Source organism: Taudactylus pleione, unplaced genomic scaffold (assembly GCF_031769625.1).
Source record: "Taudactylus pleione unplaced genomic scaffold, aTauple2 ptg000738l, whole genome shotgun sequence".
Taxonomy (NCBI): domain Eukaryota; kingdom Metazoa; phylum Chordata; class Amphibia; order Anura; family Myobatrachidae; genus Taudactylus; species Taudactylus pleione.
In genome coordinates this window covers 1,312,465-1,339,963 of record NW_028285140.1, presented here as the reverse complement: position 1 = coordinate 1,339,963, position 27,499 = coordinate 1,312,465, and the positions used below count along the sequence as shown (strand labels likewise).

Sequence of the window (27,499 nt, the reverse complement as noted above, 5' to 3'; positions counted from 1 at the left end):
ATAGGAGCATGTTATACGGAGAAGGGGACAGAGCTAGGAGTGCTAGTGTCAGACGGCCTCTCAGTAATAGGAGCTTGTTATAGGGAGGAGGGGGCTGAGCTAGGAGTGCTAGTGTCAGACGGCCTCTCAGTAACAGGAGCATGTTATAGGGAGTAGGGGACTGAGCTAGGAGTGCTAGTGTCAGACATCTTATCGGTAATAGGAGCTTGTTATAGGGAGGAGGGGACTGAGCTAGGAGTGCTAGTGTCAGACATCCTATCAGTAATAGGAGCATGTTATAGGGAGGAGGGGACTGAGCTAGGAGTGCTAGTGTCAGACGGCCTCTCAGTAATAGGAGCTTGTTATAGGGAGGAGGGGACAGAGCTAGGAGTGCTAGTGTCAGACATCTTATCGGTAATAGGAGCATGTTATAGGGAGGAGGGGACTGAGCTAGGAGTGCTAGTGTCAGACGGCCTCTCAGTAATAGGAGCTTGTTATAGGGAGGAGGGGACTGAGCTAGGAGTGCTAGTGTCAGACATCCTCTCAGTAATAGGAGTATGTTATAGGGAGGAGGGGACTGAGCTAGGAGTGCTAGTGTCAGACGGCCTCTCAGTAATATGAGCTTGTTATAGGGAGGAGGGGACAGAGCTAGGAGTGCTAGTGTCAGACGGCCTCTCAGTAATAGGAGCTTGTTATAGGGAGGAGGGGACTGAGCTAGGAGTTCTAGTGTCAGACAACCTATCAGTAACAGGAGCTTGTTATAGGGAGGAGGGGACTGAGCTAGGAGTTCTAGTGTCAGACGGCCTCTCAGTAATAGGAGCTTGTTATAGGGAGGAGGGGACTGGGCTAGGAGTTCTAGTGTCAGACAACCTATCAGTAATAGGAGCTTGTTATAGGGAGGAGGGGACTGAGCTAGGAGTGCTAGTGTCAGACAGCCTATCAGTAATAGGAGCTTGTTATAGGGAGGAGGGGACTGAGCTAGGAGTGCTAGTGTCAGACGGCCTCTCAGTAATAGGAGCTTGTTATAGGGAGGAGGGGACAGAGCTAGGAGTTCTAGTGTCAGACGGCCTCTCAGTAATAGGAGCTTGTTATAGGGAGGAGGGGACAGAGCTAGGAGTGCTAGTGTCAGACAGCCTATCAGTAATAGGAGCATGTTATAGGGAGTAGGGGACAGAGCTAGGAGTTCTAGTGTCAGACAGCCTATCAGTAATAGGAGCTTGTTATAGGGAGGAGGGGACAGAGCTAGGAGTGCTAGTGTCAGACGGCCTCTCAGTAATAGGAGCTTGTTATAGGGAGGAGGGGACTGAGCTAGGAGTGCTAGTGTCAGACGGCCTCTCAGTAATAGGAGCTTGTTATAGGGAGGAGGGGACTGAGCTAGGAGTGCTAGTGTCAGACAGCCCATCAGTAATAGGAGCTTGTTATAGGGAGGTGAGGACAGAGCTAGGAGTGCTAGTGTCAGACGGCCTCTCAGTAATAGGAGCTTGTTATAGGGAGGAGGGGACTGAGCTAGGAGTGCTAGTGTCAGACAGCCTCTCAGTAATAGGAGCTTGTTATAGGGAGGAGGGGACTGAGCTAGGAGTTCTAGTGTCAGACAGCCTCTCAGTAATAGGAGCTTGTTATAGGGAGGAGGGGGCAGAGCTAGGAGTGCCTGTGTCAGACAGCCTCTCAGTAATAGGAGCTTGTTATAGGGAGGAGGGGACAGAGCTAGGAGTGCTAGTGTCAGACATCCTATCAGTAATAGGAGCTTGTTATAGGAAGGAGAGGACTGAGCTAGGAGTGCTAGTGTCAGACAGCCTCTCAGTAATAGGAGCTTGTTATAGGGAGGAGGGGGCAGAGCTAGGAGTGGTAGTGTCAGACAGCCTCTCAGTAATAGGAGCTTGTTATAGGGAGGAGGGGACAGAGCTAGGAGTGCTAGTGTCAGACAGCCTATCAGTAATTGGAGCTTGTTATAGGGAGGAGGGGACAGAGCTAGGAGTGCTAGTGTCAGACATCCTATCAGTAATAGGAGCTTGTTATAGGGAGGAGAGGACTGAGCTAGGAGTGCTAGTGTCAGACGGCCTCTCAGTAATAGGAGCTTGTTATAGGGAGGAGAGGACAGAGCTAGGAGTGCTAGTGTCAGACGGCCTCTCAGTAATATGAGCTTGTTATAGGGAGGAGGGGACAGAGCTAGGAGTGCTAGTGTCAGACAGCCTATCAGTAATTGGAGCTTGTTATAGGGAGGAGGGGACAGAGTTAGGAGTGCTAGTGTCAGACATCCTATCAGTAATAGGAGCTTGTTATAGGGAGGAGGGGACTGAGCTAGGAGTGCTAGTGTCAGACAGCCTCTCAGTAATAGGAGCATGTTATAGGGAGGAGGGGACAGAGCTAGGAGTGCTAGTGTCAGACAGCCTATCAGTAATAGGAGCATGTTATACGGAGAAGGGGACAGAGCTAGGAGTGCTAGTGTCAGACATCCTATCAGTAATAGGAGCTTGTTATAGGGAGGAGGGGACTGAGCTAGGAGTGCTAGTGTCAGACGGCCTCTCAGTAATAGGAGCATGTTTTAGGGAGGAGGGGACAGAGCTAGGAGTGCTAGTGTCAGACATCCTATCAGTAATAGGAGCTTGTTATAGGGAGAAGGGGACTGAGCTAGGAGTGCTAGTGTTAGACAGCCTATCAGTAATAGGAGCTTGTTATAGGGAGGAGGGGACAGAGCTAGGAGTGCTAGTGTCAGACAGCCTATCAGTAATAGGAGCTTGTTATAGGGAGGAGGGGACAGAGCTAGGAGTGCTAGTGTCAGACAGCCTATCAGTAATAGGAGCATGTTATAGGGAGGAGGGGACAGAGCTAGGAGTGCTAGTGTCAGACGGCCTCTCAGTAATAGGAGCATGTTATAGGGAGGAGGGGACAGAGCTAGGAGTGCTAGTGTCAGACAGCCTATCAGTAATAGGAGCATGTTATAGGGAGGAGGGGACAGAGCTAGGAGTGCTAGTGTCAGACAGCCTCTCAGTAATAGGAGCTTGTTATAGGGAGGAGGGGACTGAGCTAGGAGTGCTAGTGTCAGACGGCCTCTCAGTAATAGGAGCTTGTTATAGGGAGGAGGGGACTGAGCTAGGAGTGCTAGTGTCAGACATCCTATCAGTAATAGGAGCATGTTATAGGGAGGAGGGGACTGAGCTAGGAGTGCTAGTGTCAGACAGCCTATCAGTAATAGGAGCTTGTTATAGGGAGGAGGGGACTGAGCTAGGAGTGCTAGTGTCAGACAGCCTCTCAGTAATAGGAGCTTGTTATAGGGAGGAGGGGACTGAGCTTGGGGTTCTAGTGTCAGACAACCTATCAGTAACAGGAGCTTGTTATAGGGAGGAGGGGACTGAGCTAGGAGTGCTAGTGTCAGACATCCTATCAGTAATAGGAGCTTGTTATAGGGAGGAGGGGTCAGAGCTAGGAGTGCTAGTGTCAGACAGCCTATCAGTAATAGGAGCTTGTTATAGGGAGGAGGGGACTGAGCTAGGAGTGCTAGTGTCAGACATCCTATCAGTAATAGGAGCTTGTTATAGGGAGGAGGGGACAGAGCTAGGAGTGCTAGTGTCAGACAGCCTATCAGTAATAGGAGCTTGTTATAGGGAGGAGGGGACTGAGCTAGGAGTTCTAGTGTCAGACAACCTATCAGTAACAGGAGCTTGTTATAGGGAGGAGAGGACTGAGCTAGGAGTTCTAGTGTCAGACGGCCTCTCAGTAATAGGAGCTTGTTATAGGGAGGAGGGGACAGAGCTAGGAGTTCTAGTGTCAGACGGCCTCTCAGTAATAGGAGCTTGTTATAGGGAGGAGGGGACTGAGCTAGATGTTCTAGTGTCAGACAACCTATCAGTAACAGGAGCTTGTTATAGGGAGGAGGGGACAGAGCTAGGAATTCTAGTGTCAGACGGCCTCTCAGTAATAGGAGCTTGTTATAGGGAGGAGGGGACAGAGCTAGGAGTGCTAGTGTCAGACAGCCTATCAGTAATAGGAGCATGTTATAGGGAGGAGGGGACAGAGCTAGGAGTGCTAGTGTAAGACGGCCTCTCAGTAATAGGAGCTTGTTATAGGGAGGAGGGGACTGAGCTAGGAGTGCTAGTGTCAGACAGCCTCTCAGTAATAGGAGCATGTTATAGGGAGGAGGGGACTGAGCTAGGAGTGCTAGTGTCAGACGGCCTCTCAGTAATAGGAGCATGTTATACGGAGAAGGGGACAGAGCTAGGAGTGCTAGTGTCAGACGGCCTCTCAGTAATAGGAGCTTGTTATAGGGAGGAGGGGGCTGAGCTAGGAGTGCTAGTGTCAGACGGCCTCTCAGTAACAGGAGCATGTTATAGGGAGTAGGGGACTGAGCTAGGAGTGCTAGTGTCAGACATCTTATCGGTAATAGGAGCTTGTTATAGGGAGGAGGGGACTGAGCTAGGAGTGCTAGTGTCAGACATCCTATCAGTAATAGGAGCATGTTATAGGGAGGAGGGGACTGAGCTAGGAGTGCTAGTGTCAGACGGCCTCTCAGTAATAGGAGCTTGTTATAGGGAGGAGGGGACAGAGCTAGGAGTGCTAGTGTCAGACATCTTATCGGTAATAGGAGCATGTTATAGGGAGGAGGGGACTGAGCTAGGAGTGCTAGTGTCAGACGGCCTCTCAGTAATAGGAGCTTGTTATAGGGAGGAGGGGACTGAGCTAGGAGTGCTAGTGTCAGACATCCTCTCAGTAATAGGAGTATGTTATAGGGAGGAGGGGACTGAGCTAGGAGTGCTAGTGTCAGACGGCCTCTCAGTAATATGAGCTTGTTATAGGGAGGAGGGGACAGAGCTAGGAGTGCTAGTGTCAGACGGCCTCTCAGTAATAGGAGCTTGTTATAGGGAGGAGGGGACTGAGCTAGGAGTTCTAGTGTCAGACAACCTATCAGTAACAGGAGCTTGTTATAGGGAGGAGGGGACTGAGCTAGGAGTTCTAGTGTCAGACGGCCTCTCAGTAATAGGAGCTTGTTATAGGGAGGAGGGGACTGAGCTAGGAGTTCTAGTGTCAGACAACCTATCAGTAATAGGAGCTTGTTATAGGGAGGAGGGGACTGAGCTAGGAGTTCTAGTGTCAGACGGCCTCTCAGTAATAGGAGCTTGTTATAGGGAGGAGGGGACAGAGCTAGGAGTTCTAGTGTCAGACGGCCTCTCAGTAATAGGAGCTTGTTATAGGGAGGAGGGGACAGAGCTAGGAGTGCTAGTGTCAGACAGCCTATCAGTAATAGGAGCATGTTATAGGGAGGAGGGGACAGAGCTAGGAGTTCTAGTGTCAGACAGCCTATCAGTAATAGGAGCTTGTTATAGGGAGGAGGGGACAGAGCTAGGAGTGCTAGTGTCAGACGGCCTCTCAGTAATAGGAGCTTGTTATAGGGAGGAGGGGACTGAGCTAGGAGTGCTAGTGTCAGACGGCCTCTCAGTAATAGGAGCTTGTTATAGGGAGGAGGGGACTGAGCTAGGAGTGCTAGTGTCAGACAGCCCATCAGTAATAGGAGCTTGTTATAGGGAGGTGAGGACAGAGCTAGGAGTGCTAGTGTCAGACGGCCTCTCAGTAATAGGAGCTTGTTATAGGGAGGAGGGGACTGAGCTAGGAGTGCTAGTGTCAGACAGCCTCTCAGTAATAGGAGCTTGTTATAGGGAGGAGGGGACTGAGCTAGGAGTTCTAGTGTCAGACAGCCTCTCAGTAATAGGAGCTTGTTATAGGGAGGAGGGGGCAGAGCTAGGAGTGCCTGTGTCAGACAGCCTCTCAGTAATAGGAGCTTGTTATAGGGAGGAGGGGACAGAGCTAGGAGTGCTAGTGTCAGACATCCTATCAGTAATAGGAGCTTGTTATAGGAAGGAGAGGACTGAGCTAGGAGTGCTAGTGTCAGACAGCCTCTCAGTAATAGGAGCTTGTTATAGGGAGGAGGGGGCAGAGCTAGGAGTGGTAGTGTCAGACAGCCTCTCAGTAATAGGAGCTTGTTATAGGGAGGAGGGGACAGATCTAGGAGTGCTAGTGTCAGACAGCCTATCAGTAATTGGAGCTTGTTATAGGGAGGAGGGGACAGAGCTAGGAGTGCTAGTGTCAGACATCCTATCAGTAATAGGAGCTTGTTATAGGGAGGAGAGGACTGAGCTAGGAGTGCTAGTGTCAGACGGCCTCTCAGTAATAGGAGCTTGTTATAGGGAGGAGAGGACAGAGCTAGGAGTGCTAGTGTCAGACGGCCTCTCAGTAATATGAGCTTGTTATAGGGAGGAGGGGACAGAGCTAGGAGTGCTAGTGTCAGACAGCCTATCAGTAATTGGAGCTTGTTATAGGGAGGAGGGGACAGAGTTAGGAGTGCTAGTGTCAGACATCCTATCAGTAATAGGAGCTTGTTATAGGGAGGAGAGGACTGAGCTAGGAGTGCTAGTCTCAGACAGCCTCTCAGTAATAGGAGCTTGTTATAGGGAGGAGGGGACTGAGCTAGGAGTGCTAGTGTCAGACGGCCTCTCAATAATAGGAGCTTGTTATAGGGAGGAGGGGACAGAGCTAGGAGTGCTAGTGTCAGACGACCTCTCAGTAATAGGAGCTTGTTATAGGGAGGAGGGGACAGAGCTAGGAGTGCTAGTGTCAGACAGCCTATCAGTAATAGGAGCTTGTTATAGGGAGGAGGGGACAGAGCTAGGAGTGCTAGTGTCAGACAGCCTATCAATAATAGGAGCTTGTTATAGGGTGGAGGGGACTGAGCTAGGAGTGCTAGTGTCAGACATCCTATCAGTAATAGGAGCTTGTTATAGGGAGGAGGGGACAGAGCTAGGAGTGCTAGTGTCAGACAGCCTATCAATAATAGGAGCTTGTTATAGGGAGGAGGGGACAGAGCTAGGAGTGCTAGTGTCAGACAGCCTCTCAGTAATAGGATCTTGTTATAGGGAGGAAAGGACTGAGCTAGGAGTGCTAGTGTCAGACAGCCTCTCAGTAATAGGAGCATGTTATAGGGAGGAGGGGACAGAGCTAGGAGTGCTAGTGTCAGACAGCCTATCAGTAATAGGAGCTTGTTATAGGGAGGAGGGGACTGAGCTAGGAGTGCTAGTGTCAGACAGCCTCTCAGTAATAGGAGCATGTTATAGGGAGGAGGGGACAGAGCTAGAAGTGCTAGTGTCAGACAGCCTATCAGTAATAGGAGCATGTTATACGGAGAAGGGGACAGAGCTAGGAGTGCTAGTGTCAGACATCCTATCAGTAATAGGAGCTTGTTATAGGGAGGAGGGGACTGAGCTAGGAGTGCTAGTGTCAGACGGCCTCTCAGTAATAGGAGCATGTTATAGGGAGGAGGGGACAGAGCTAGGAGTTCTAGTGTCAGACAGCCTATCAGTAATAGGAGCTTGTTATAGGGAGGAGGGGACAGAGCTAGGAGTGCTAGTGTCAGACAGCCTATCAGTAATAGGAGCTTGTTATAGGGAGGAGGGGACTGAGCTAGGAGTGCTAGTGTCAGACGGCCTCTCAGTAATAGGAGCATGTTATAGGGAGGAGGGGACAGAGCTAGGAGTGCTAGTGTCAGACAGCCTATCAGTAATAGGAGCATGTTATAGGGAGGAGGGGACAGAGCTAGGAGTGCTAGTGTCAGACGGCCTCTCAGTAATAGGAGCTTGTTATAGGGAGGAGGGGACTGAGCTAGGAGTGCTAGTGTCAGACGGCCTCTCAGTAATAGGAGCTTGTTATAGGGAGGAGGGGACTGAGCTAGGAGTGCTAGTGTCAGACATCCTATCAGTAATAGGAGCATGTTATAGGGAGGAGGGGACTGAGCTAGGAGTGCTAGTGTCAGACAGCCTATCAGTTATAGGAGCTTGTTATAGGGAGGAGGGGACTGAGCTAGGAGTGCTAGTGTCAGACAGCCTCTCAGTAATAGGAGCTTGTTATAGGGAGGAGGGGACTGAGCTAGGAGTTCTAGTGTCAGACAGCCTCTCAGTAATAGGAGCATGTTATAGGGAGGAGGGGACAGAGCTAGGAGTGCTAGTGTCAGACAGCCTATCAGTAATAGGAGCTTGTTATAGGGAGGAGGGGACTGAGCTAGGAGTGCTAGTGTCAGACGGCCTCTCAGTAACAGGAGCTTGTTATAGGGAGGAGAGGACTGAGCTAGGAGTGCTAGTGTCAGACATCCTATCAGTAATAGGAGCTTGTTATAGGGAGGAGGGGTCAGAGCTAGGAGTGCTAGTGTCAGACAGCCTATCAGTAATAGGAGCATGTTATAGGGAGGAGAGGACTGAGCTAGGAGTTCTAGTGTCAGACAGCCTATCAGTAATAGGAGCTTGTTATAGGGAGGAGGGGACAGAGCTAGGAGTGCTAGTGTCAGACGGCCTCTCAGTAATAGGAGCTTGTTATAGGGAGGAGGGGACTGAGCTAGGAGTGCTAGTGTCAGACAGCCTCTCAGTAATAGGAGCATGTTATAGGGAGGAGGGGACTGAGCTAGGAGTGCTAGTGTCAGACGGCCTCTCAGTAATAGGAGCTTGTTATAGGGAGGAGGGGACAGAGCTAGGAGTTCTAGTGTCAGACGGCCTCTCAGTAATAGGAGCTTGTTATAGGGAGGAGGGGACAGAGCTAGGAGTGCTAGTGTCAGACAGCCTATCAGTAATAGGAGCATGTTATAGGGAGGAGGGGACAGAGCTAGGAGTTCTAGTGTCAGACAGCCTATCAGTAATAGGAGCTTGTTATAGGGAGGAGGGGACAGAGCTAGGAGTGCTAGTGTCAGACGGCCTCTCAGTAATAGGAGCTTGTTATAGGGAGGAGGGGACTGAGCTAGGAGTGCTAGTGTCAGACGGCCTCTCAGTAATAGGAGCTTGTTATAGGGAGGAGGGGACTGAGCTAGGAGTGCTAGTGTCAGACAGCCCATCAGTAATAGGAGCTTGTTATAGGGAGGTGAGGACAGAGCTAGGAGTGCTAGTGTCAGACGGCCTCTCAGTAATAGGAGCTTGTTATAGGGAGGAGGGGACTGAGCTAGGAGTGCTAGTGTCAGACAGCCTCTCAGTAATAGGAGCTTGTTATAGGGAGGAGGGGACTGAGCTAGGAGTTCTAGTGTCAGACAGCCTCTCAGTAATAGGAGCTTGTTATAGGGAGGAGGGGGCAGAGCTAGGAGTGCTAGTGTCAGACAGCCTCTCAGTAATAGGAGCTTGTTATAGGGAGGAGGGGACAGAGCTAGGAGTGCTAGTGTCAGACATCCTATCAGTAATAGGAGCTTGTTATAGGAAGGAGAGGACTGAGCTAGGAGTGCTAGTGTCAGACAGCCTCTCAGTAATAGGAGCTTGTTATAGGGAGGAGGGGGCAGAGCTAGGAGTGGTAGTGTCAGACAGCCTCTCAGTAATAGGAGCTTGTTATAGGGAGGAGGGGACAGATCTAGGAGTGCTAGTGTCAGACAGCCTATCAGTAATTGGAGCTTGTTATAGGGAGGAGGGGACAGAGCTAGGAGTGCTAGTGTCAGACATCCTATCAGTAATAGGAGCTTGTTATAGGGAGGAGAGGACTGAGCTAGGAGTGCTAGTGTCAGACGGCCTCTCAGTAATAGGAGCTTGTTATAGGGAGGAGAGGACAGAGCTAGGAGTGCTAGTGTCAGACGGCCTCTCAGTAATATGAGCTTGTTATAGGGAGGAGGGGACAGAGCTAGGAGTGCTAGTGTCAGACAGCCTATCAGTAATTGGAGCTTGTTATAGGGAGGAGGGGACAGAGTTAGGAGTGCTAGTGTCAGACATCCTATCAGTAATAGGAGCTTGTTATAGGGAGGAGAGGACTGAGCTAGGAGTGCTAGTGTCAGACAGCCTCTCAGTAATAGGAGCTTGTTATAGGGAGGAGGGGACTGAGCTAGGAGTGCTAGTGTCAGACGGCCTCTCAATAATAGGAGCTTGTTATAGGGAGGAGGGGACAGAGCTAGGAGTGCTAGTGTCAGACGACCTCTCAGTAATAGGAGCTTGTTATAGGGAGGAGGGGACAGAGCTAGGAGTGCTAGTGTCAGACAGCCTATCAATAATAGGAGCTTGTTATAGGGTGGAGGGGACTGAGCTAGGAGTGCTAGTGTCAGACATCCTATCAGTAATAGGAGCTTGTTATAGGGAGGAGGGGACAGAGCTAGGAGTGCTAGTGTCAGACAGCCTATCAATAATAGGAGCTTGTTATAGGGAGGAGGGGACAGAGCTAGGAGTGCTAGTGTCAGACAGCCTCTCAGTAATAGGAGCATGTTATAGGGAGGAGGGGACAGAGCTAGGAGTGCTAGTGTCAGACGGCCTCTCAGTAATAGGAGCTTGTTATAGGGAGGAGGGGACTGAGCTAGGAGTGCTAGTGTCAGACGGCCTCTCAGTAATAGGAGCTTGTTATAGGGAGGAGTGGACTGAGCTAGGAGTGCTAGTGTCAGACATCCTATCAGTAATAGGAGCATGTTATAGGGAGGAGGGGACTGAGCTAGGAGTGCTAGTGTCAGACAGCCTATCAGTTATAGGAGCTTGTTATAGGGAGGAGGGGACTGAGCTAGGAGTGCTAGTGTCAGACAGCCTCTCAGTAATAGGAGCTTGTTATAGGGAGGAGGGGACTGAGCTAGGAGTTCTAGTGTCAGACAGCCTCTCAGTAATAGGAGCATGTTATAGGGAGGAGGGGACAGAGCTAGGAGTGCTAGTGTCAGACAGCCTATCAGTAATAGGAGCTTGTTATAGGGAGGAGGGGACTGAGCTAGGAGTGCTAGTGTCAGACGGCCTCTCAGTAACAGGAGCTTGTTATAGGGAGGAGAGGACTGAGCTAGGAGTGCTAGTGTCAGACATCCTATCAGTAATAGGAGCTTGTTATAGGGAGGAGGGGTCAGAGCTAGGAGTGCTAGTGTCAGACAGCCTATCAGTAATAGGAGCATGTTATAGGGAGGAGGGGACTGAGCTAGGAGTTCTAGTGTCAGACATCCTATCAGTAATAGGAGCTTGTTATAGGGAGGAGGGGACTGAGCTAGGAGTGCTAGTGTCAGACAGCCTATCAGTAATAGGAGCTTGTTATAAGGAGGAGGGGACAGAGCTAGGAGTGCTAGTGTCAGACATCCTATCAGTAATAGGAGCTTGTTATAGGGAGGAGGGGACTGAGCTAGGAGTGCTAGTGTCAGACATCCTATCAGTAATAGGAGCTTGTTATAGGGAGGAGGGGACAGAGCTAGGAGTGCTAGTGTCAGACAGCCTATCAGTAATAGGAGCTTGTTATAGGGAGGAGAGGACTGAGCTAGGAGTGCTAGTGTCAGACAGCCTCTCAGTAATAGGAGCATGTTATAGGGAGGAGGGGACAGAGCTAGGAGTGCTAGTGTCAGACAGCCTCTCAGTAATAGGAGCTTGTTATAGGGAGGAGGGGACAGAGCTAGGAGTGCTAGTGTCAGACAGCCTCTCAGTAATAGGAGCATGTTATAGGGAGGAGGGGACTGAGCTAGGAGTGCTAGTGTCAGACAGCCTATCAGTAATAGGAGCTTGTTATAGGGAGGAGGGGACTGAGCTAGGAGTTCTAGTGTCAGACAACCTATCAGTAACAGGAGCTTGTTATAGGGAGGAGGGGACTGAGCTAGGAGTTCTAGTGTCAGACGGCCTCTCAGTAATAGGAGCTTGTTATAGGGAGGAGGGGACAGAGCTAGGAGTTCTAGTGTCAGACGGCCTCTCAGTAATAGGAGCTTGTTATAGGGAGGAGGGGACTGAGCTAGATGTTCTAGTGTCAGACAACCTATCAGTAACAGGAGCTTGTTATAGGGAGGAGGGGACAGAGCTAGGAGTGCTAGTGTCAGACAACCTATCAGTAACAGGAGCTTGTTATAGGGAGGAGGGGACAGAGCTAGGAGTTCTAGTGTCAGACGGCCTCTCAGTAATAGGAGCTTGTTATAGGGAGGAGGGGACAGAGCTAGGAGTGCTAGTGTCAGACAGCCTATCAGTAATAGGAGCATGTTATAGGGAGGAGAGGACTGAGCTAGGAGTTCTAGTGTCAGACAGCCTATCAGTAATAGGAGCTTGTTATAGGGAGGAGGGGACAGAGCTAGGAGTGCTAGTGTCAGACGGCCTCTCAGTAATAGGAGCTTGTTATAGGGAGGAGGGGACTGAGCTAGGAGTGCTAGTGTCAGACAGCCTCTCAGTAATAGGAGCATGTTATAGGGAGGAGGGGACTGAGCTAGGAGTGCTAGTGTCAGACGGCCTCTCAGTAATAGGAGCATGTTATACGGAGAAGGGGACAGAGCTAGGAGTGCTAGTGTCAGACGTCCTCTCAGTAATAGGAGCTTGTTATAGGGAGGAGGGGACTGAGCTAGGAGTGCTAGTGTCAGACGGCCTCTCAGTAACAGGAGCTTGTTATAGGGTGGAGGGGACTGAGCTAGGAGTGCTAGTGTCAGACATCCTATCAGTAATAGGAGCTTGTTATAGGGAGGAGGGGACAGAGCTAGGAGTGCTAGTGTCAGACAGCCTATCAATAATAGGAGCTTGTTATAGGGAGGAGGGGACAGAGCTAGGAGTGCTAGTGTCAGACAGCCTCTCAGTAATAGGAGCATGTTATAGGGAGGAGGGGACAGAGCTAGGAGTGCTAGTGTCAGACGGCCTCTCAGTAATAGGAGCTTGTTATAGGGAGGAGGGGACTGAGCTAGGAGTGCTAGTGTCAGACGGCCTCTCAGTAATAGGAGCTTGTTATAGGGAGGAGTGGACTGAGCTAGGAGTGCTAGTGTCAGACATCCTATCAGTAATAGGAGCATGTTATAGGGAGGAGGGGACTGAGCTAGGAGTGCTAGTGTCAGACAGCCTATCAGTTATAGGAGCTTGTTATAGGGAGGAGGGGACTGAGCTAGGAGTGCTAGTGTCAGACAGCCTCTCAGTAATAGGAGCTTGTTATAGGGAGGAGGGGACTGAGCTAGGAGTTCTAGTGTCAGACAGCCTCTCAGTAATAGGAGCATGTTATAGGGAGGAGGGGACAGAGCTAGGAGTGCTAGTGTCAGACAGCCTATCAGTAATAGGAGCTTGTTATAGGGAGGAGGGGACTGAGCTAGGAGTGCTAGTGTCAGACGGCCTCTCAGTAACAGGAGCTTGTTATAGGGAGGAGAGGACTGAGCTAGGAGTGCTAGTGTCAGACATCCTATCAGTAATAGGAGCTTGTTATAGGGAGGAGGGGTCAGAGCTAGGAGTGCTAGTGTCAGACAGCCTATCAGTAATAGGAGCATGTTATAGGGAGGAGGGGACTGAGCTAGGAGTTCTAGTGTCAGACATCCTATCAGTAATAGGAGCTTGTTATAGGGAGGAGGGGACTGAGCTAGGAGTGCTAGTGTCAGACAGCCTATCAGTAATAGGAGCTTGTTATAAGGAGGAGGGGACAGAGCTAGGAGTGCTAGTGTCAGACATCCTATCAGTAATAGGAGCTTGTTATAGGGAGGAGGGGACTGAGCTAGGAGTGCTAGTGTCAGACATCCTATCAGTAATAGGAGCTTGTTATAGGGAGGAGGGGACAGAGCTAGGAGTGCTAGTGTCAGACAGCCTATCAGTAATAGGAGCTTGTTATAGGGAGGAGAGGACTGAGCTAGGAGTGCTAGTGTCAGACAGCCTCTCAGTAATAGGAGCATGTTATAGGGAGGAGGGGACAGAGCTAGGAGTGCTAGTGTCAGACAGCCTCTCAGTAATAGGAGCTTGTTATAGGGAGGAGGGGACAGAGCTAGGAGTGCTAGTGTCAGACAGCCTCTCAGTAATAGGAGCATGTTATAGGGAGGAGGGGACTGAGCTAGGAGTGCTAGTGTCAGACAGCCTATCAGTAATAGGAGCTTGTTATAGGGAGGAGGGGACTGAGCTAGGAGTTCTAGTGTCAGACAACCTATCAGTAACAGGAGCTTGTTATAGGGAGGAGGGGACTGAGCTAGGAGTTCTAGTGTCAGACGGCCTCTCAGTAATAGGAGCTTGTTATAGGGAGGAGGGGACTGAGCTAGATGTTCTAGTGTCAGACAACCTATCAGTAACAGGAGCTTGTTATAGGGAGGAGGGGACAGAGCTAGGAGTGCTAGTGTCAGACAACCTATCAGTAACAGGAGCTTGTTATAGGGAGGAGGGGACAGAGCTAGGAGTTCTAGTGTCAGACGGCCTCTCAGTAATAGGAGCTTGTTATAGGGAGGAGGGGACAGAGCTAGGAGTGCTAGTGTCAGACAGCCTATCAGTAATAGGAGCATGTTATAGGGAGGAGAGGACTGAGCTAGGAGTTCTAGTGTCAGACAGCCTATCAGTAATAGGAGCTTGTTATAGGGAGGAGGGGACAGAGCTAGGAGTGCTAGTGTCAGACGGCCTCTCAGTAATAGGAGCTTGTTATAGGGAGGAGGGGACTGAGCTAGGAGTGCTAGTGTCAGACAGCCTCTCAGTAATAGGAGCATGTTATAGGGAGGAGGGGACTGAGCTAGGAGTGCTAGTGTCAGACGGCCTCTCAGTAATAGGAGCATGTTATACGGAGAAGGGGACAGAGCTAGGAGTGCTAGTGTCAGACGTCCTCTCAGTAATAGGAGCTTGTTATAGGGAGGAGGGGGCTGAGCTAGGAGTGCTAGTGTCAGACGGCCTCTCAGTAACAGGAGCATGTTATAGGGAGGAGGGGACTGAGCTAGGAGTGCTAGTGTCAGACATCTTATCGGTAATAGGAGCTTGTTATAGGGAGGAGGGGACTGAGCTAGGAGTGCTAGTGTCAGACATCCTATCAGTAATAGGAGCATGTTATAGGGAGGAGGGGACTGAGCTAGGAGTGCTAGTGTCAGACGGCCTCTCAGTAATAGGAGCTTGTTATAGGGAGGAGGGGACAGAGCTAGGAGTGCTAGTGTCAGACATCTTATCGGTAATAGGAGCATGTTATAGGGAGGAGGGGACTGAGCTAGGAGTGCTAGTGTCAGACGGCCTCTCAGTAATAGGAGCTTGTTATAGGGAGGAGGGGACTGAGCTAGGAGTGCTAGTGTCAGACAGCCTATCAGTAATAGGAGCTTGTTATAGGGAGGAGGGGACAGAGCTAGGAGTGCTAGTGTCAGACATCCTCTCAGTAATAGGAGTATGTTATAGGGAGGAGGGGACTGAGCTAGGAGTGCTAGTGTCAGACGGCCTATCAGTAATAGGAGCTTGTTATAGGGAGGAGGGGACTGAGCTAGGAGTTCTAGTGTCAGACAACCTATCAGTAACAGGAGCTTGTTATAGGGAGGAGGGGACTGAGCTAGGAGTGCTAGTGTCAGACAGCCTATCAGTAATATGAGCTTGTTATAGGGAGGAGGGGACAGAGCTAGGAGTGCTAGTGTCAGACGGCCTCTCAGTAATAGGAGCTTGTTATAGGGAGGAGGGGACTGAGCTAGGAGTTCTAGTGTCAGACAACCTATCAGTAACAGGAGCTTGTTATAGGGAGGAGGGGACTGAGCTAGGAGTTCTAGTGTCAGACGGCCTCTCAGTAATAGGAGCTTGTTATAGGGAGGAGGGGACTGAGCTAGGAGTTCTAGTGTCAGACAACCTATCAGTAATAGGAGCTTGTTATAGGGAGGAGGGGACTGAGCTAGGAGTTCTAGTGTCAGACGGCCTCTCAGTAATAGGAGCTTGTTATAGGGAGGAGGGGACAGAGCTAGGAGTTCTAGTGTCAGACGGCCTCTCAGTAATAGGAGCTTGTTATAGGGAGGAGGGGACAGAGCTAGGAGTGCTAGTGTCAGACAGCCTATCAGTAATAGGAGCATGTTATAGGGAGGAGGGGACAGAGCTAGGAGTTCTAGTGTCAGACAGCCTATCAGTAATAGGAGCTTGTTATAGGGAGGAGGGGACAGAGCTAGGAGTGCTAGTGTCAGACAGCCTATCAATAATAGGAGCTTGTTATAGGGAGGAGGGGACAGAGCTAGGAGTGCTAGTGTCAGACAGCCTCTCAGTAATAGGATCTTGTTATAGGGAGGAAAGGACTGAGCTAGGAGTGCTAGTGTCAGACAGCCTCTCAGTAATAGGAGCATGTTATAGGGAGGAGGGGACAGAGCTAGGAGTGCTAGTGTCAGACGGCCTCTCAGTAATAGGAGCTTGTTATAGGGAGGAGGGGACTGAGCTAGGAGTGCTAGTGTCAGACGGCCTCTCAGTAATAGGAGCTTGTTATAGGGAGGAGTGGACTGAGCTAGGAGTGCTAGTGTCAGACATCCTATCAGTAATAGGAGCATGTTATAGGGAGGAGGGGACTGAGCTAGGAGTGCTAGTGTCAGACAGCCTATCAGTTATAGGAGCTTGTTATAGGGAGGAGGGGACTGAGCTAGGAGTGCTAGTGTCAGACAGCCTCTCAGTAATAGGAGCTTGTTATAGGGAGGAGGGGACTGAGCTAGGAGTTCTAGTGTCAGACAGCCTCTCAGTAATAGGAGCATGTTATAGGGAGGAGGGGACAGAGCTAGGAGTGCTAGTGTCAGACAGCCTATCAGTAATAGGAGCTTGTTATAGGGAGGAGGGGACTGAGCTAGGAGTGCTAGTGTCAGACGGCCTCTCAGTAACAGGAGCTTGTTATAGGGAGGAGAGGACTGAGCTAGGAGTGCTAGTGTCAGACATCCTATCAGTAATAGGAGCTTGTTATAGGGAGGAGGGGTCAGAGCTAGGAGTGCTAGTGTCAGACAGCCTATCAGTAATAGGAGCATGTTATAGGGAGGAGGGGACTGAGCTAGGAGTTCTAGTGTCAGACATCCTATCAGTAATAGGAGCTTGTTATAGGGAGGAGGGGACTGAGCTAGGAGTGCTAGTGTCAGACAGCCTATCAGTAATAGGAGCTTGTTATAAGGAGGAGGGGACAGAGCTAGGAGTGCTAGTGTCAGACATCCTATCAGTAATAGGAGCTTGTTATAGGGAGGAGGGGACTGAGCTAGGAGTGCTAGTGTCAGACATCCTATCAGTAATAGGAGCTTGTTATAGGGAGGAGGGGACAGAGCTAGGAGTGCTAGTGTCAGACAGCCTATCAGTAATAGGAGCTTGTTATAGGGAGGAGAGGACTGAGCTAGGAGTGCTAGTGTCAGACAGCCTCTCAGTAATAGGAGCATGTTATAGGGAGGAGGGGACAGAGCTAGGAGTGCTAGTGTCAGACAGCCTCTCAGTAATAGGAGCATGTTATAGGGAGGAGGGGACAGAGCTAGGAGTGCTAGTGTCAGACAGCCTCTCAGTAATAGGAGCTTGTTATAGGGAGGAGGGGACAGAGCTAGGAGTGCTAGTGTCAGACAGCCTCTCAGTAATAGGAGCATGTTATAGGGAGGAGGGGACTGAGCTAGGAGTGCTAGTGTCAGACAGCCTATCAGTAATAGGAGCTTGTTATAGGGAGGAGGGGACTGAGCTAGGAGTTCTAGTGTCAGACAACCTATCAGTAACAGGAGCTTGTTATAGGGAGGAGGGGACTGAGCTAGGAGTTCTAGTGTCAGACGGCCTCTCAGTAATAGGAGCTTGTTATAGGGAGGAGGGGACAGAGCTAGGAGTTCTAGTGTCAGACGGCCTCTCAGTAATAGGAGCTTGTTATAGGGAGGAGGGGACTGAGCTAGATGTTCTAGTGTCAGACAACCTATCAGTAACAGGAGCTTGTTATAGGGAGGAGGGGACAGAGCTAGGAGTGCTAGTGTCAGACGGCCTCTCAGTAATAGGAGCTTGTTATAGGGAGGAGGGGACAGAGCTAGGAGTGCTAGTGTCAGACAACCTATCAGTAACAGGAGCTTGTTATAGGGAGGAGGGGACAGAGCTAGGAGTTCTAGTGTCAGACGGCCTCTCAGTAATAGGAGCTTGTTATAGGGAGGAGGGGACAGAGCTAGGAGTGCTAGTGTCAGACAGCCTATCAGTAATAGGAGCATGTTATAGGGAGGAGAGGACTGAGCTAGGAGTTCTAGTGTCAGACAGCCTATCAGTAATAGGAGCTTGTTATAGGGAGGAGGGGACAGAGCTAGGAGTGCTAGTGTCAGACGGCCTCTCAGTAATAGGAGCTTGTTATAGGGAGGAGGGGACTGAGCTAGGAGTGCTAGTGTCAGACAGCCTCTCAGTAATAGGAGCATGTTATAGGGAGGAGGGGACTGAGCTAGGAGTGCTAGTGTCAGACGGCCTCTCAGTAATAGGAGCATGTTATACGGAGAAGGGGACAGAGCTAGGAGTGCTAGTGTCAGACGTCCTCTCAGTAATAGGAGCTTGTTATAGGGAGGAGGGGGCTGAGCTAGGAGTGCTAGTGTCAGACGGCCTCTCAGTAACAGGAGCATGTTATAGGGAGGAGGGGACTGAGCTAGGAGTGCTAGTGTCAGACATCTTATCGGTAATAGGAGCTTGTTATAGGGAGGAGGGGACTGAGCTAGGAGTGCTAGTGTCAGACATCCTATCAGTAATAGGAGCATGTTATAGGGAGGAGGGGACTGAGCTAGGAGTGCTAGTGTCAGACGGCCTCTCAGTAATAGGAGCTTGTTATAGGGAGGAGGGGACAGAGCTAGGAGTGCTAGTGTCAGACATCTTATCGGTAATAGGAGCATGTTATAGGGAGGAGGGGACTGAGCTAGGAGTGCTAGTGTCAGACGGCCTCTCAGTAATAGGAGCTTGTTATAGGGAGGAGGGGACTGAGCTAGGAGTGCTAGTGTCAGACAGCCTATCAGTAATAGGAGCTTGTTATAGGGAGGAGGGGACAGAGCTAGGAGTGCTAGTGTCAGACATCCTCTCAGTAATAGGAGTATGTTATAGGGAGGAGGGGACTGAGCTAGGAGTGCTAGTGTCAGACGGCCTATCAGTAATAGGAGCTTGTTATAGGGAGGAGGGGACTGAGCTAGGAGTTCTAGTGTCAGACAACCTATCAGTAACAGGAGCTTGTTATAGGGAGGAGGGGACTGAGCTAGGAGTGCTAGTGTCAGACAGCCTATCAGTAATATGAGCTTGTTATAGGGAGGAGGGGACAGAGCTAGGAGTGCTAGTGTCAGACGGCCTCTCAGTAATAGGAGCTTGTTATAGGGAGGAGGGGACTGAGCTAGGAGTTCTAGTGTCAGACAACCTATCAGTAACAGGAGCTTGTTATAGGGAGGAGGGGACTGAGCTAGGAGTTCTAGTGTCAGACGGCCTCTCAGTAATAGGAGCTTGTTATAGGGAGGAGGGGACTGAGCTAGGAGTTCTAGTGTCAGACAACCTATCAGTAATAGGAGCTTGTTATAGGGAGGAGGGGACTGAGCTAGGAGTTCTAGTGTCAGACGGCCTCTCAGTAATAGGAGCTTGTTATAGGGAGGAGGGGACAGAGCTAGGAGTTCTAGTGTCAGACGGCCTCTCAGTAATAGGAGCTTGTTATAGGGAGGAGGGGACAGAGCTAGGAGTGCTAGTGTCAGACAGCCTATCAGTAATAGGAGCATGTTATAGGGAGGAGGGGACAGAGCTAGGAGTTCTAGTGTCAGACAGCCTATCAGTAATAGGAGCTTGTTATAGGGAGGAGGGGACAGAGCTAGGAGTGCTAGTGTCAGACGGCCTCTCAGTAATAGGAGCTTGTTATAGTGAGGAGGGGACTGAGCTAGGAGTGCTAGTGTCAGACGGCCTCTCAGTAATAGGAGCTTGTTATAGGGAGGAGGGGACTGAGCTAGGAGTGCTAGTGTCAGACAGCCCATCAGTAATAGGAGCTTGTTATAGGGAGGTGAGGACAGAGCTAGGAGTGCTAGTGTCAGACAGCCTCTCAGTAATAGGAGCTTGTTATAGGGAGGAGGGGACTGAGCTAGGAGTGCTAGTGTCAGACATCCTATCAGTAATAGGAGCTTGTTATAGGGAGGAGGGGACTGAGCTAGGAGTGCTAGTGTCAGACAGCCTCTCAGTAATAGGAGCTTGTTATAGGGAGGAGGGGGCAGAGCTAGGAGTGCTAGTGTCAGACAGCCTCTCAGTAATAGGAGCTTGTTATAGGGAGGAGGGGACAGAGCTAGGAGTGCTAGTGTCAGACAGCCTATCAGTAATAGGAGCTTGTTATAGGGTGGAGGGGACAGAGCTAGGAGTGCTAGTGTCAGACATCCTATCAGTAATAGGAGCTTGTTATAGGGAGGGGAGGACAGAGCTAGGAGTGCTAGTGTCAGACAGCCTCTCAGTAATAGGAGCTTGTTATAGGGAGGAGGGGACTGAGCTAGGAGTGCTAGTGTCAGACGGCCTCTCAGTAATAGGAGCTTGTTATAGGGAGGAGAGGACTGAGCTAGGAGTGCTAGTGTCAGACAGCCTCTCAGTAATAGGAGCTTGTTATAGGGAGGAGGGGGCAGAGCTAGGAGTGCTAGTGTCAGACAGCCTCTCAGTAATAGGAGCTTGTTATAGGGAGGAGGGGACAGAGCTAGGAGTGCTAGTGTCAGACAGCCTATCAGTAATAGGAGCTTGTTATAGGGAGGAGGGGACTGAGCTAGGAGTTCTAGTGTCAGACGGCCTCTCAGTAATAGGAGCTTGTTATAGGGAGGAGGGGGCAGAGCTAGGAGTGCTAGTGTCAGACAGCCTCTCAGTAATAGGAGCTTGTTATAGGGAGGAGGGGACTGAGCTAGGAGTTCTAGTGTCAGACATCCTATCAGTAATAGGAGCTTGTTATAGGGAGGAGAGGACTGAGCTAGGAGTGCTAGTGTCAGACAGCCTCTCAGTAATAGGAGCTTGTTATAGGGAGGAGGGGGCAGAGCTAGGAGTGCTAGTGTCAGACAGCCTCTCAGTAATAGGAGCTTGTTATAGGGAGGAGGGGACAGAGCTAGGAGTGCTAGTGTCAGACAGCCTTTCAGTAATAGGAGCATGTTATACGGAGAAGGGGACAGAGCTAGGAGTGCTAGTGTCAGACACCCTATCAGTAATAGGAGCTTGTTATAGGGAGGAGAGGACTGAGCTAGGAGTGCTAGTGTCAGACGGCCTCTCAGTAATAGGAGCTTGTTATAGGGAGGAGAGGACAGAGCTAGGAGTGCTAGTGTCAGACGGCCTCTCAGTAATAGGAGCTTGTTATAGGGAGGAGGGGACTGAGCTAGGAGTGCTAGTGTCAGACAGCCTATCAATAATAGGAGCTTGTTATAGGGAGGAGGGGACAGAGCTAGGAGTGCTAGTGTCAGACAGCCTCTCAGTAATAGGAGCTTGTTATAGGGAGGAAAGGACTGAGCTAGGAGTGCTAGTGTCAGACAGCCTCTCAGTAATAGGAGCATGTTATAGGGAGGAGGGGACAGAGCTAGGAGTGCTAGTGTCAGACAGCCTATCAGTAATAGGAGCTTGTTATAGGGAGGAGGGGACTGAGCTAGGAGTGCTAGTGTCAGACGGCCTCTCAGTAATAGGAGCATGTTATAGGGAGGAGGGGACAGAGCTAGGAGTTCTAGTGTCAGACAGCCTATCAGTAATAGGAGCTTGTTATAGGGAGGAAAGGACTGAGCTAGGAGTGCTAGTGTCAGACAGCCTATCAGTAATAGGAGCTTGTTATAGGGAGAAGGGGACAGAGCTAGGAGTGCTAGTGTCAGACAGCCTTTCAGTAATAGGAGCATGTTATACGGAGAAGGGGACAGAGCTAGGAGTGCTAGTGTCAGACAGCCTATCAGTAATAGGAGCTTGTTATAGGGAGGAGGGGACTGAGCTAGGAGTGCTAGTGTCAGACGGCCTCTCAGTAATAGGAGCATGTTATAGGGAGGAGGGGACAGAGCTAGGAGTGCTAGTGTCAGACAGCCTATCAGTAATAGGAGCTTGTTATACGGAGAAGGGGACAGAGCTAGGAGTGCTAGTGTCAGACAGCCTATCAGTAATAGGAGCATGTTATAGGGAGGAGGGGTCAGAGCTAGGAGTGCTTGTGTCTGACGGCCTCTCAGTAATAGGAGCTTGTTATAGGGAGGAGGGGGCAGAGCTAGGAGTGCTAGTGTCAGACAGCCTATCAGTAATAGGAGCTTGTTATAGGTAGGAGGGGACAGAGCTAGGAGTGCTAGTGTCAGACATCCTATCAGTAACAGGAGCTTGTTATAGGGAGGAGGGGACTGAGCTAGGAGTGCTTGTGTCTGACAGCCTATCAGTAATAAGAGCTTGTTATAGGGAGGAGGGGGCTGAGCTAGGAGTGCTAGTGTCAGACAGCCTATCAGTAATAAGAGCTTGTTATAGGGAGGAGGGGACAGAGCTAGGAGTGCTAGTGTCAGACAGCCTATCAGTAATAGGAGCATGTTATAGGGAGGAGGGGACAGAGCTAGGAGTGCTAGTGTCAGACAGCCTATCAGTAATAGGAGCATGTTATACGGAGAAGGGGACAGAGCTAGGAGTGCTAGTGTCAGACATCCTATCAGTAATAGGAGCTTGATATAGGGAGGAGGGGACTGAGCTAGGAGTGCTAGTGTCAGACGGCCTCTCAGTAATAGGAGCATATTATACGGAGAAGGGGACAGAGCTAGGAGTTCTAGTGTCAGACAGCCTATCAGTAATAGGAGCTTGTTATAGGGAGGAAAGGACTGAGCTAGGAGTGCTAGTGTCAGACAGCCTATCAGTAATAGGAGCTTGTTATAGGGAGGAGGGGACAGAGCTAGGAGTGCTAGTGTCAGACAGCCTCTCAGTAATAGGAGCATGTTATAGGGAGGAGGGGACAGAGCCAGGAGTGCTAGTGTCAGACAGCCTATCAGTAATAGGAGCATGTTATACGGAGAAGGGGACAGAGCTAGGAGTGCTAGTGTCAGACAGCCTATCAGTAATAGGAGCTTGTTATAGGGAGGAGGGGACTGAGCTAGGAGTGCTAGTGTCAGACGGCCTCTCAGTAATAGGAGCATGTTATACGGAGAAGGGGACAGAGCTAGGAGTGCTAGTGTCAGACAGCCTATCAGTAATAGGAGCTTGTTATACGGAGAAGGGGACAGAGCTAGGAGTGCTAGTGTCAGACAGCCTATCAGTAATAGGAGCATGTTATAGGGAGGAGGGGTCAGAGCTAGGAGTGCTTGTGTCTGACAGCCTCTCAGTAATAGGAGCTTGTTATAGGGAGGAGGGGGCAGAGCTAGGAGTGCTAGTGTCAGACAGCCTATCAGTAATAGGAGCTTGTTATAGGGAGGAGGGGACAGAGCTAGGAGTGCTAGTGTCAGACATCCTATCAGTAACAGGAGCTTGTTATAGGGAGGAGGGGTCTGAGCTAGGAGTGCTAGTGTCAGACATCCTATCAGTAATAGGAGCTTGTTATAGGGAGGAGGGGACTGAGCTAGGAGTGCTAGTGTCAGACAGCCTATCAGTAACAGGAGCTTGTTATAGGGAGGAGGGGACTGAGCTAGGAGTGCTAGTGTCAGACATCCTATCAGTAACAGGAGCTTGTTATAGGGAGGAGGGGACTGAGCTAGGAGTGCTAGTGTCAGACATCCTTTCAGTAACAGGAGCTTGTTATAGGGAGGAGGGGACTGAGCTAGGAGTGCTAGTGTCAGACAGCCTCTCAGTAATAAGAGCTTGTTATAGGGAGGAGGGGACTGAGCTAGGAGTGCTAGTGTCAGACAGCTTATCAGTAATAAGAGCTTGTTATAGGGAGGAGGGGGCAGAGCTTGGAATGCTAGTGTCAGACAGCCTCTCAGTAATAGGAGCTTGTTATAGGGAGGAGGGGGCTGAGCTAGGAGTGCTAGTGTCAGACAGCCTATCAGTAATAAGAGCTTGTTATAGGGAGGAGGGGGCAGAGCTTGGAGTGCTAGTGTCAGACAGCCTCTCAGTAATAGGAGCTTGTTATAGGGAGGAGGGGACAGAGCTAGGAGTGCTAGTGTCAGACAGCCTCTCAGTAATAGGAGCTTGTTATAGGGAGGAGGGGACAGAGCTAGGAGTGCTAGTGTCAGACAGCCTATCAGTAATAGGAGCTTGTTATAGGGAGGAGGGGGCTGAGCTAGGAGTGCTAGTGTCAGACGGCCTCTCAGTAATAGGAGCTTGTTATAGGGAGGAGGGGACTGAGCTAGGAGTGCTAGTGTCAGACATCCTATCAGTAATAGGAGCTTGTTATAGGGAGGAGGGGACAGAGCTAGGAGTGCTAGTGTCAGACAGCCTCTCAGTAATAAGAGCTTGTTATAGGGAGGAGGGGGCTGAGCTAGGAGTGCTAGTGTCAGACAGCCTATCAGTAATAAGAGCTTGTTATAGGGAGGAGGGGGCAGAGCTAGGAGTGCTAGTGTCAGACAGCCTCTCAGTAATAGGAGCATGTTATAGGGAGGAGGGGGCAGAGCTAGGAGTGCTAGTGTCAGACATCCTATCAGTAATAAGAGCTTGTTATAAGTAGGTGATGCACAGTGGAATTTATGCACTTTTTTCCTGTGCCGGGTGGTGCTATTAATAATTATATAGTGTTATCTTATATTTTATAGCTAATGGTGTCCGGAGGGAATATCTACAGTGACTAGATAGTCAATAAGTGAATACCAGATGGTCATGCAAAAGGTTGACTGGGTGAATTGGTTGACAGTTAAAAGGTCAACATTGTGAAAAAGGTCGACACACAAATGATCAACACAGATAAGGTTGATTCATTATTTTTCATAATTTTCAGGGTCAGTGTTATGGTTAGGCACTCGGTGAAGGGGTAGAGTTTGGCACCAGGGAGAGGGTTAGGCACTAGGGGGATTTTTAGGATTAGGCACTAGGGGGATGGTTAGGGTTAGGCACCAGGTAGAGGGTTAGGCACTAGGGGGATGGTTAGGATTAGGCACTAGGGGGATGGGTAGGGTTAGGCACCAGGTAGAGGGTTAGGCACTAGGGGGATGGTTAGGATTAGGCACTAGGGGGATGGTTAGGGTTAGGCACCAGGTAGAGGGTTAGGCACTAGGGGGATGGTTAAGGTTAGGCACCAGGTAGAGGGTTAGGCACCAGGGAGAGGGTTAGAGTTAGTTTCCAGGGAGAGGGTTAGGCACTAGGGGGATGGTTAGAGTTAGGCACCAGGTAGAGGGTTAGGGTTAGGCACTAGGGGATGGTTAGGGTTAGGCACCAGGTAGAGGGTTAGGCACTAGGGGGATGGTTATGGTTAGGCACTAGGGGGATGGTTAGAGTTAGGCACCAGGTAGAGGGTTAGGGTTAGGCACTAGGGGATGGTTAGGGTTAGGCACCAGGTAGAGGGTTAGGCACTAGGGGGATGGTTATGGTTAGGCACTAGGGGGATGGTTAGGGTTAGGCACCAGGTAGAGGGTTAGGCACCAGGGAGAGGGTTAGAGTTAGTTTACAGGTAGAGGGTTAGGCACTAGGGGGATGGTTAGGGTTAGGCACCAGGTAGAGGGTTAGGCACTAGGGAGATGGTTAGGGTTAGGCACCAGGTAGAGGGTTAGACACTAGGGGGATGGTTAGGGTTAGGCACCAGGTAGAGGGTTAGGGTTAGGCACTAGGGGAAGGGTTAGTATTAGGTACTCGGGGGGAGAGTTAAGGTTAGATTATGATTATGGTAAAGAAAAAATATATATGTCAACCATTCGTGTGTCGACCTTTTGTCCATGTCAACCTTTTGACCCTGTTGACCTAAATACATGTCAACCTATTAACAGTTAACTATTTGACCCTATCTACTTATTGCCTGTTGACCATCTGGTGTCGAGCTATTGACTATATAGACACGGTAGATCTTTCAGTCCACACCCGTAGCTCATAGTATGCAGGGAGGAGAGAAGGGGGACAGTAGCACTGGACAGCGTGATACATGGAGCAGCGTCTGGAAGATCATAAATGGTTGAAGCAGTAACAGAAATTGAAACTCTTGTTAAAAAGTTAATAACATTATATACACTTTATGGACCATTGGGCTTTTTATCTTCTGTCAAATTCTGCGCTTCACAGTCCGCGCGTCACCTGCGCCACCATATTATGCAGCTGCGTTGAAGCGTTGGTTTACAAGGGTCGGCTGCCGGTCCACTGATGCAGAGTGGAAATGACAAGATGAACCCCAATAAAAGTTTAGGGCGAGTCCCAAAGACACTGAGCTGGTCATCAATAACATCTAGTCCATCTGCGGCGTGAGAATGGCCGTGCGCAGCAATGCGTACCACTGATTCTGCGCCCTCTACACCGCTCTGCCTTCTGTTACTCACTGTGTAACACTCCAGGGGTAAATTTACTAAAGTGAGAGTTTTTAGAAGTGAGTTTTAGAAGTGATGTTGCCCATAGCAACCAATCAGATTCTACTTAACATTTAACTAGCACCTCCTAGAAGATAATAGCTAGAATCTGATTGGTTGCTATGGGCAACATCACTTTTAAAACTCTCTTCTAAAAACTCTCACTTTAGTAAATTTACCCCCGGCTGTGCAAAATGACATCTCAGTTATACACAAAGCTCCACAGGCAGGAAACTGGGGTATCTGGGCAAGCAGGCGACGTCCTCATACAGGAGTCTGCGCTGCTTCTCAGCCGTTTCAAGCTTCGTAAATGGCCTCTGCTATTTATAAGTGATAAATACGTTTTATATTCATAAAAACTCAGATATCACCCTGGTTCATCCCGTTCTGGGTTTTTTTGATGACAAAAATAAGATTGAAACAAAACAGAAGTTGGGGAATCAGCTTTGTGATCTGAGAACAAATAACGTGCAGTTTGGCGCATTGCGCAATGACATGATTCCCTGTAATGTATATCACTGTGGCTGTTTCTCTGTTGCAGGAAAACGCGCAGGACTGCGGCAGAGGGCGCGGACTGTCCTTCTCCATCATGTTGCTCTTTGCATCCCTTCTCGCCTCCCTGCGGTGACCGGATCCCTACAGCCGCCATCAGTACTGGGAACAGCATCGGCCCCAGGCTCCTCTCCAATGCCCCAAGCCTTGCTTATTACCACAGGGAAGAGACTTATTTATCTATGCAACTTGTTCTGGGGGCCTCATCCACACACTGACGGAGTACTGCAGCATTTACTGACATACAGGAGCCTGTAACCTCACAGGTGCCTCATGAGTGCTCAAGGTACTTAGTGACGCTACTGCTGATAAGTGATATGAACATTAATCCTGGTCTATTTCACACAGAAACAAGAGCGGCTATTGGTTGGTATTATTACTGATAGGGACAGTGTGTGACCTGCAGGGGGCGCACTTTCCCTGTTAGTGCAGTCACTGAGATTGTCTAATACGTTATCACAGATTGATCCTCTGTGTGGGGACTTCATTCCCTCTGATAGGAGCTTGCACGGGATCCCGGATGGCATCTGTAACGTTACCACACTCTGTCTCTCTCACATAAGAATGTCCAGTTTCTATATTTATATAATCTGTGATATTTGCAGCAAATAAATGGATTTTTGTCTAACTGTGTTTATTCAGCCTCTGTAGTAATCAGTAACTATGTGTGTGTATATATTGCTCCCTACACGTTGCCATATATCTGCAGTCATCCACCGGTAGTCATTGACTTGTTAGCAGCGATGTTTGCTATAACAGGTTTGTATGTCATTATACAGATTCCTTACTCTCAGTATATACAGCCCAGAACCTCCCACTGATACCTTCATGGCAGCTTCCAGTCAGCAAAGGCCGAGGTTATAGGTTGAAGCCTCGTTCCTGAGGTAATAATGTCACATTTACATGATGTAAGACACACAAAGATAACTCAGAGATACTGATGAACCATCGGTCACTGAGAACCATGGAGCGATGAGACCTGACATTGGGATCTATGGGCCTGAGGTGTACGGTATTGCA

The 27,499-nt window shown here is 49.8% G+C and overlaps 1 protein-coding gene across 5 annotated transcripts in view; it reads left to right on the top strand.

The window, feature by feature from the left end:
- CACNA2D4 (calcium voltage-gated channel auxiliary subunit alpha2delta 4) overlaps window positions 1–27,091 on the top strand; it is a 512,905-nt gene extending 485,814 nt beyond the window's left edge. For all 5 annotated transcript variants that reach the window (XM_088457118.1, XM_088457115.1, XM_088457117.1 and 2 more), the window contains one exon: window positions 26,469–27,091. In XM_088457118.1, coding sequence (XP_088313244.1) covers window positions 26,469–26,555 — 87 coding nt within the window. In that variant the 3' untranslated portion in view covers window positions 26,556–27,091. The remainder of the gene's footprint in view (window positions 1–26,468) is intronic.
- Window positions 27,092–27,499: the final 408 nt, after the last annotated feature.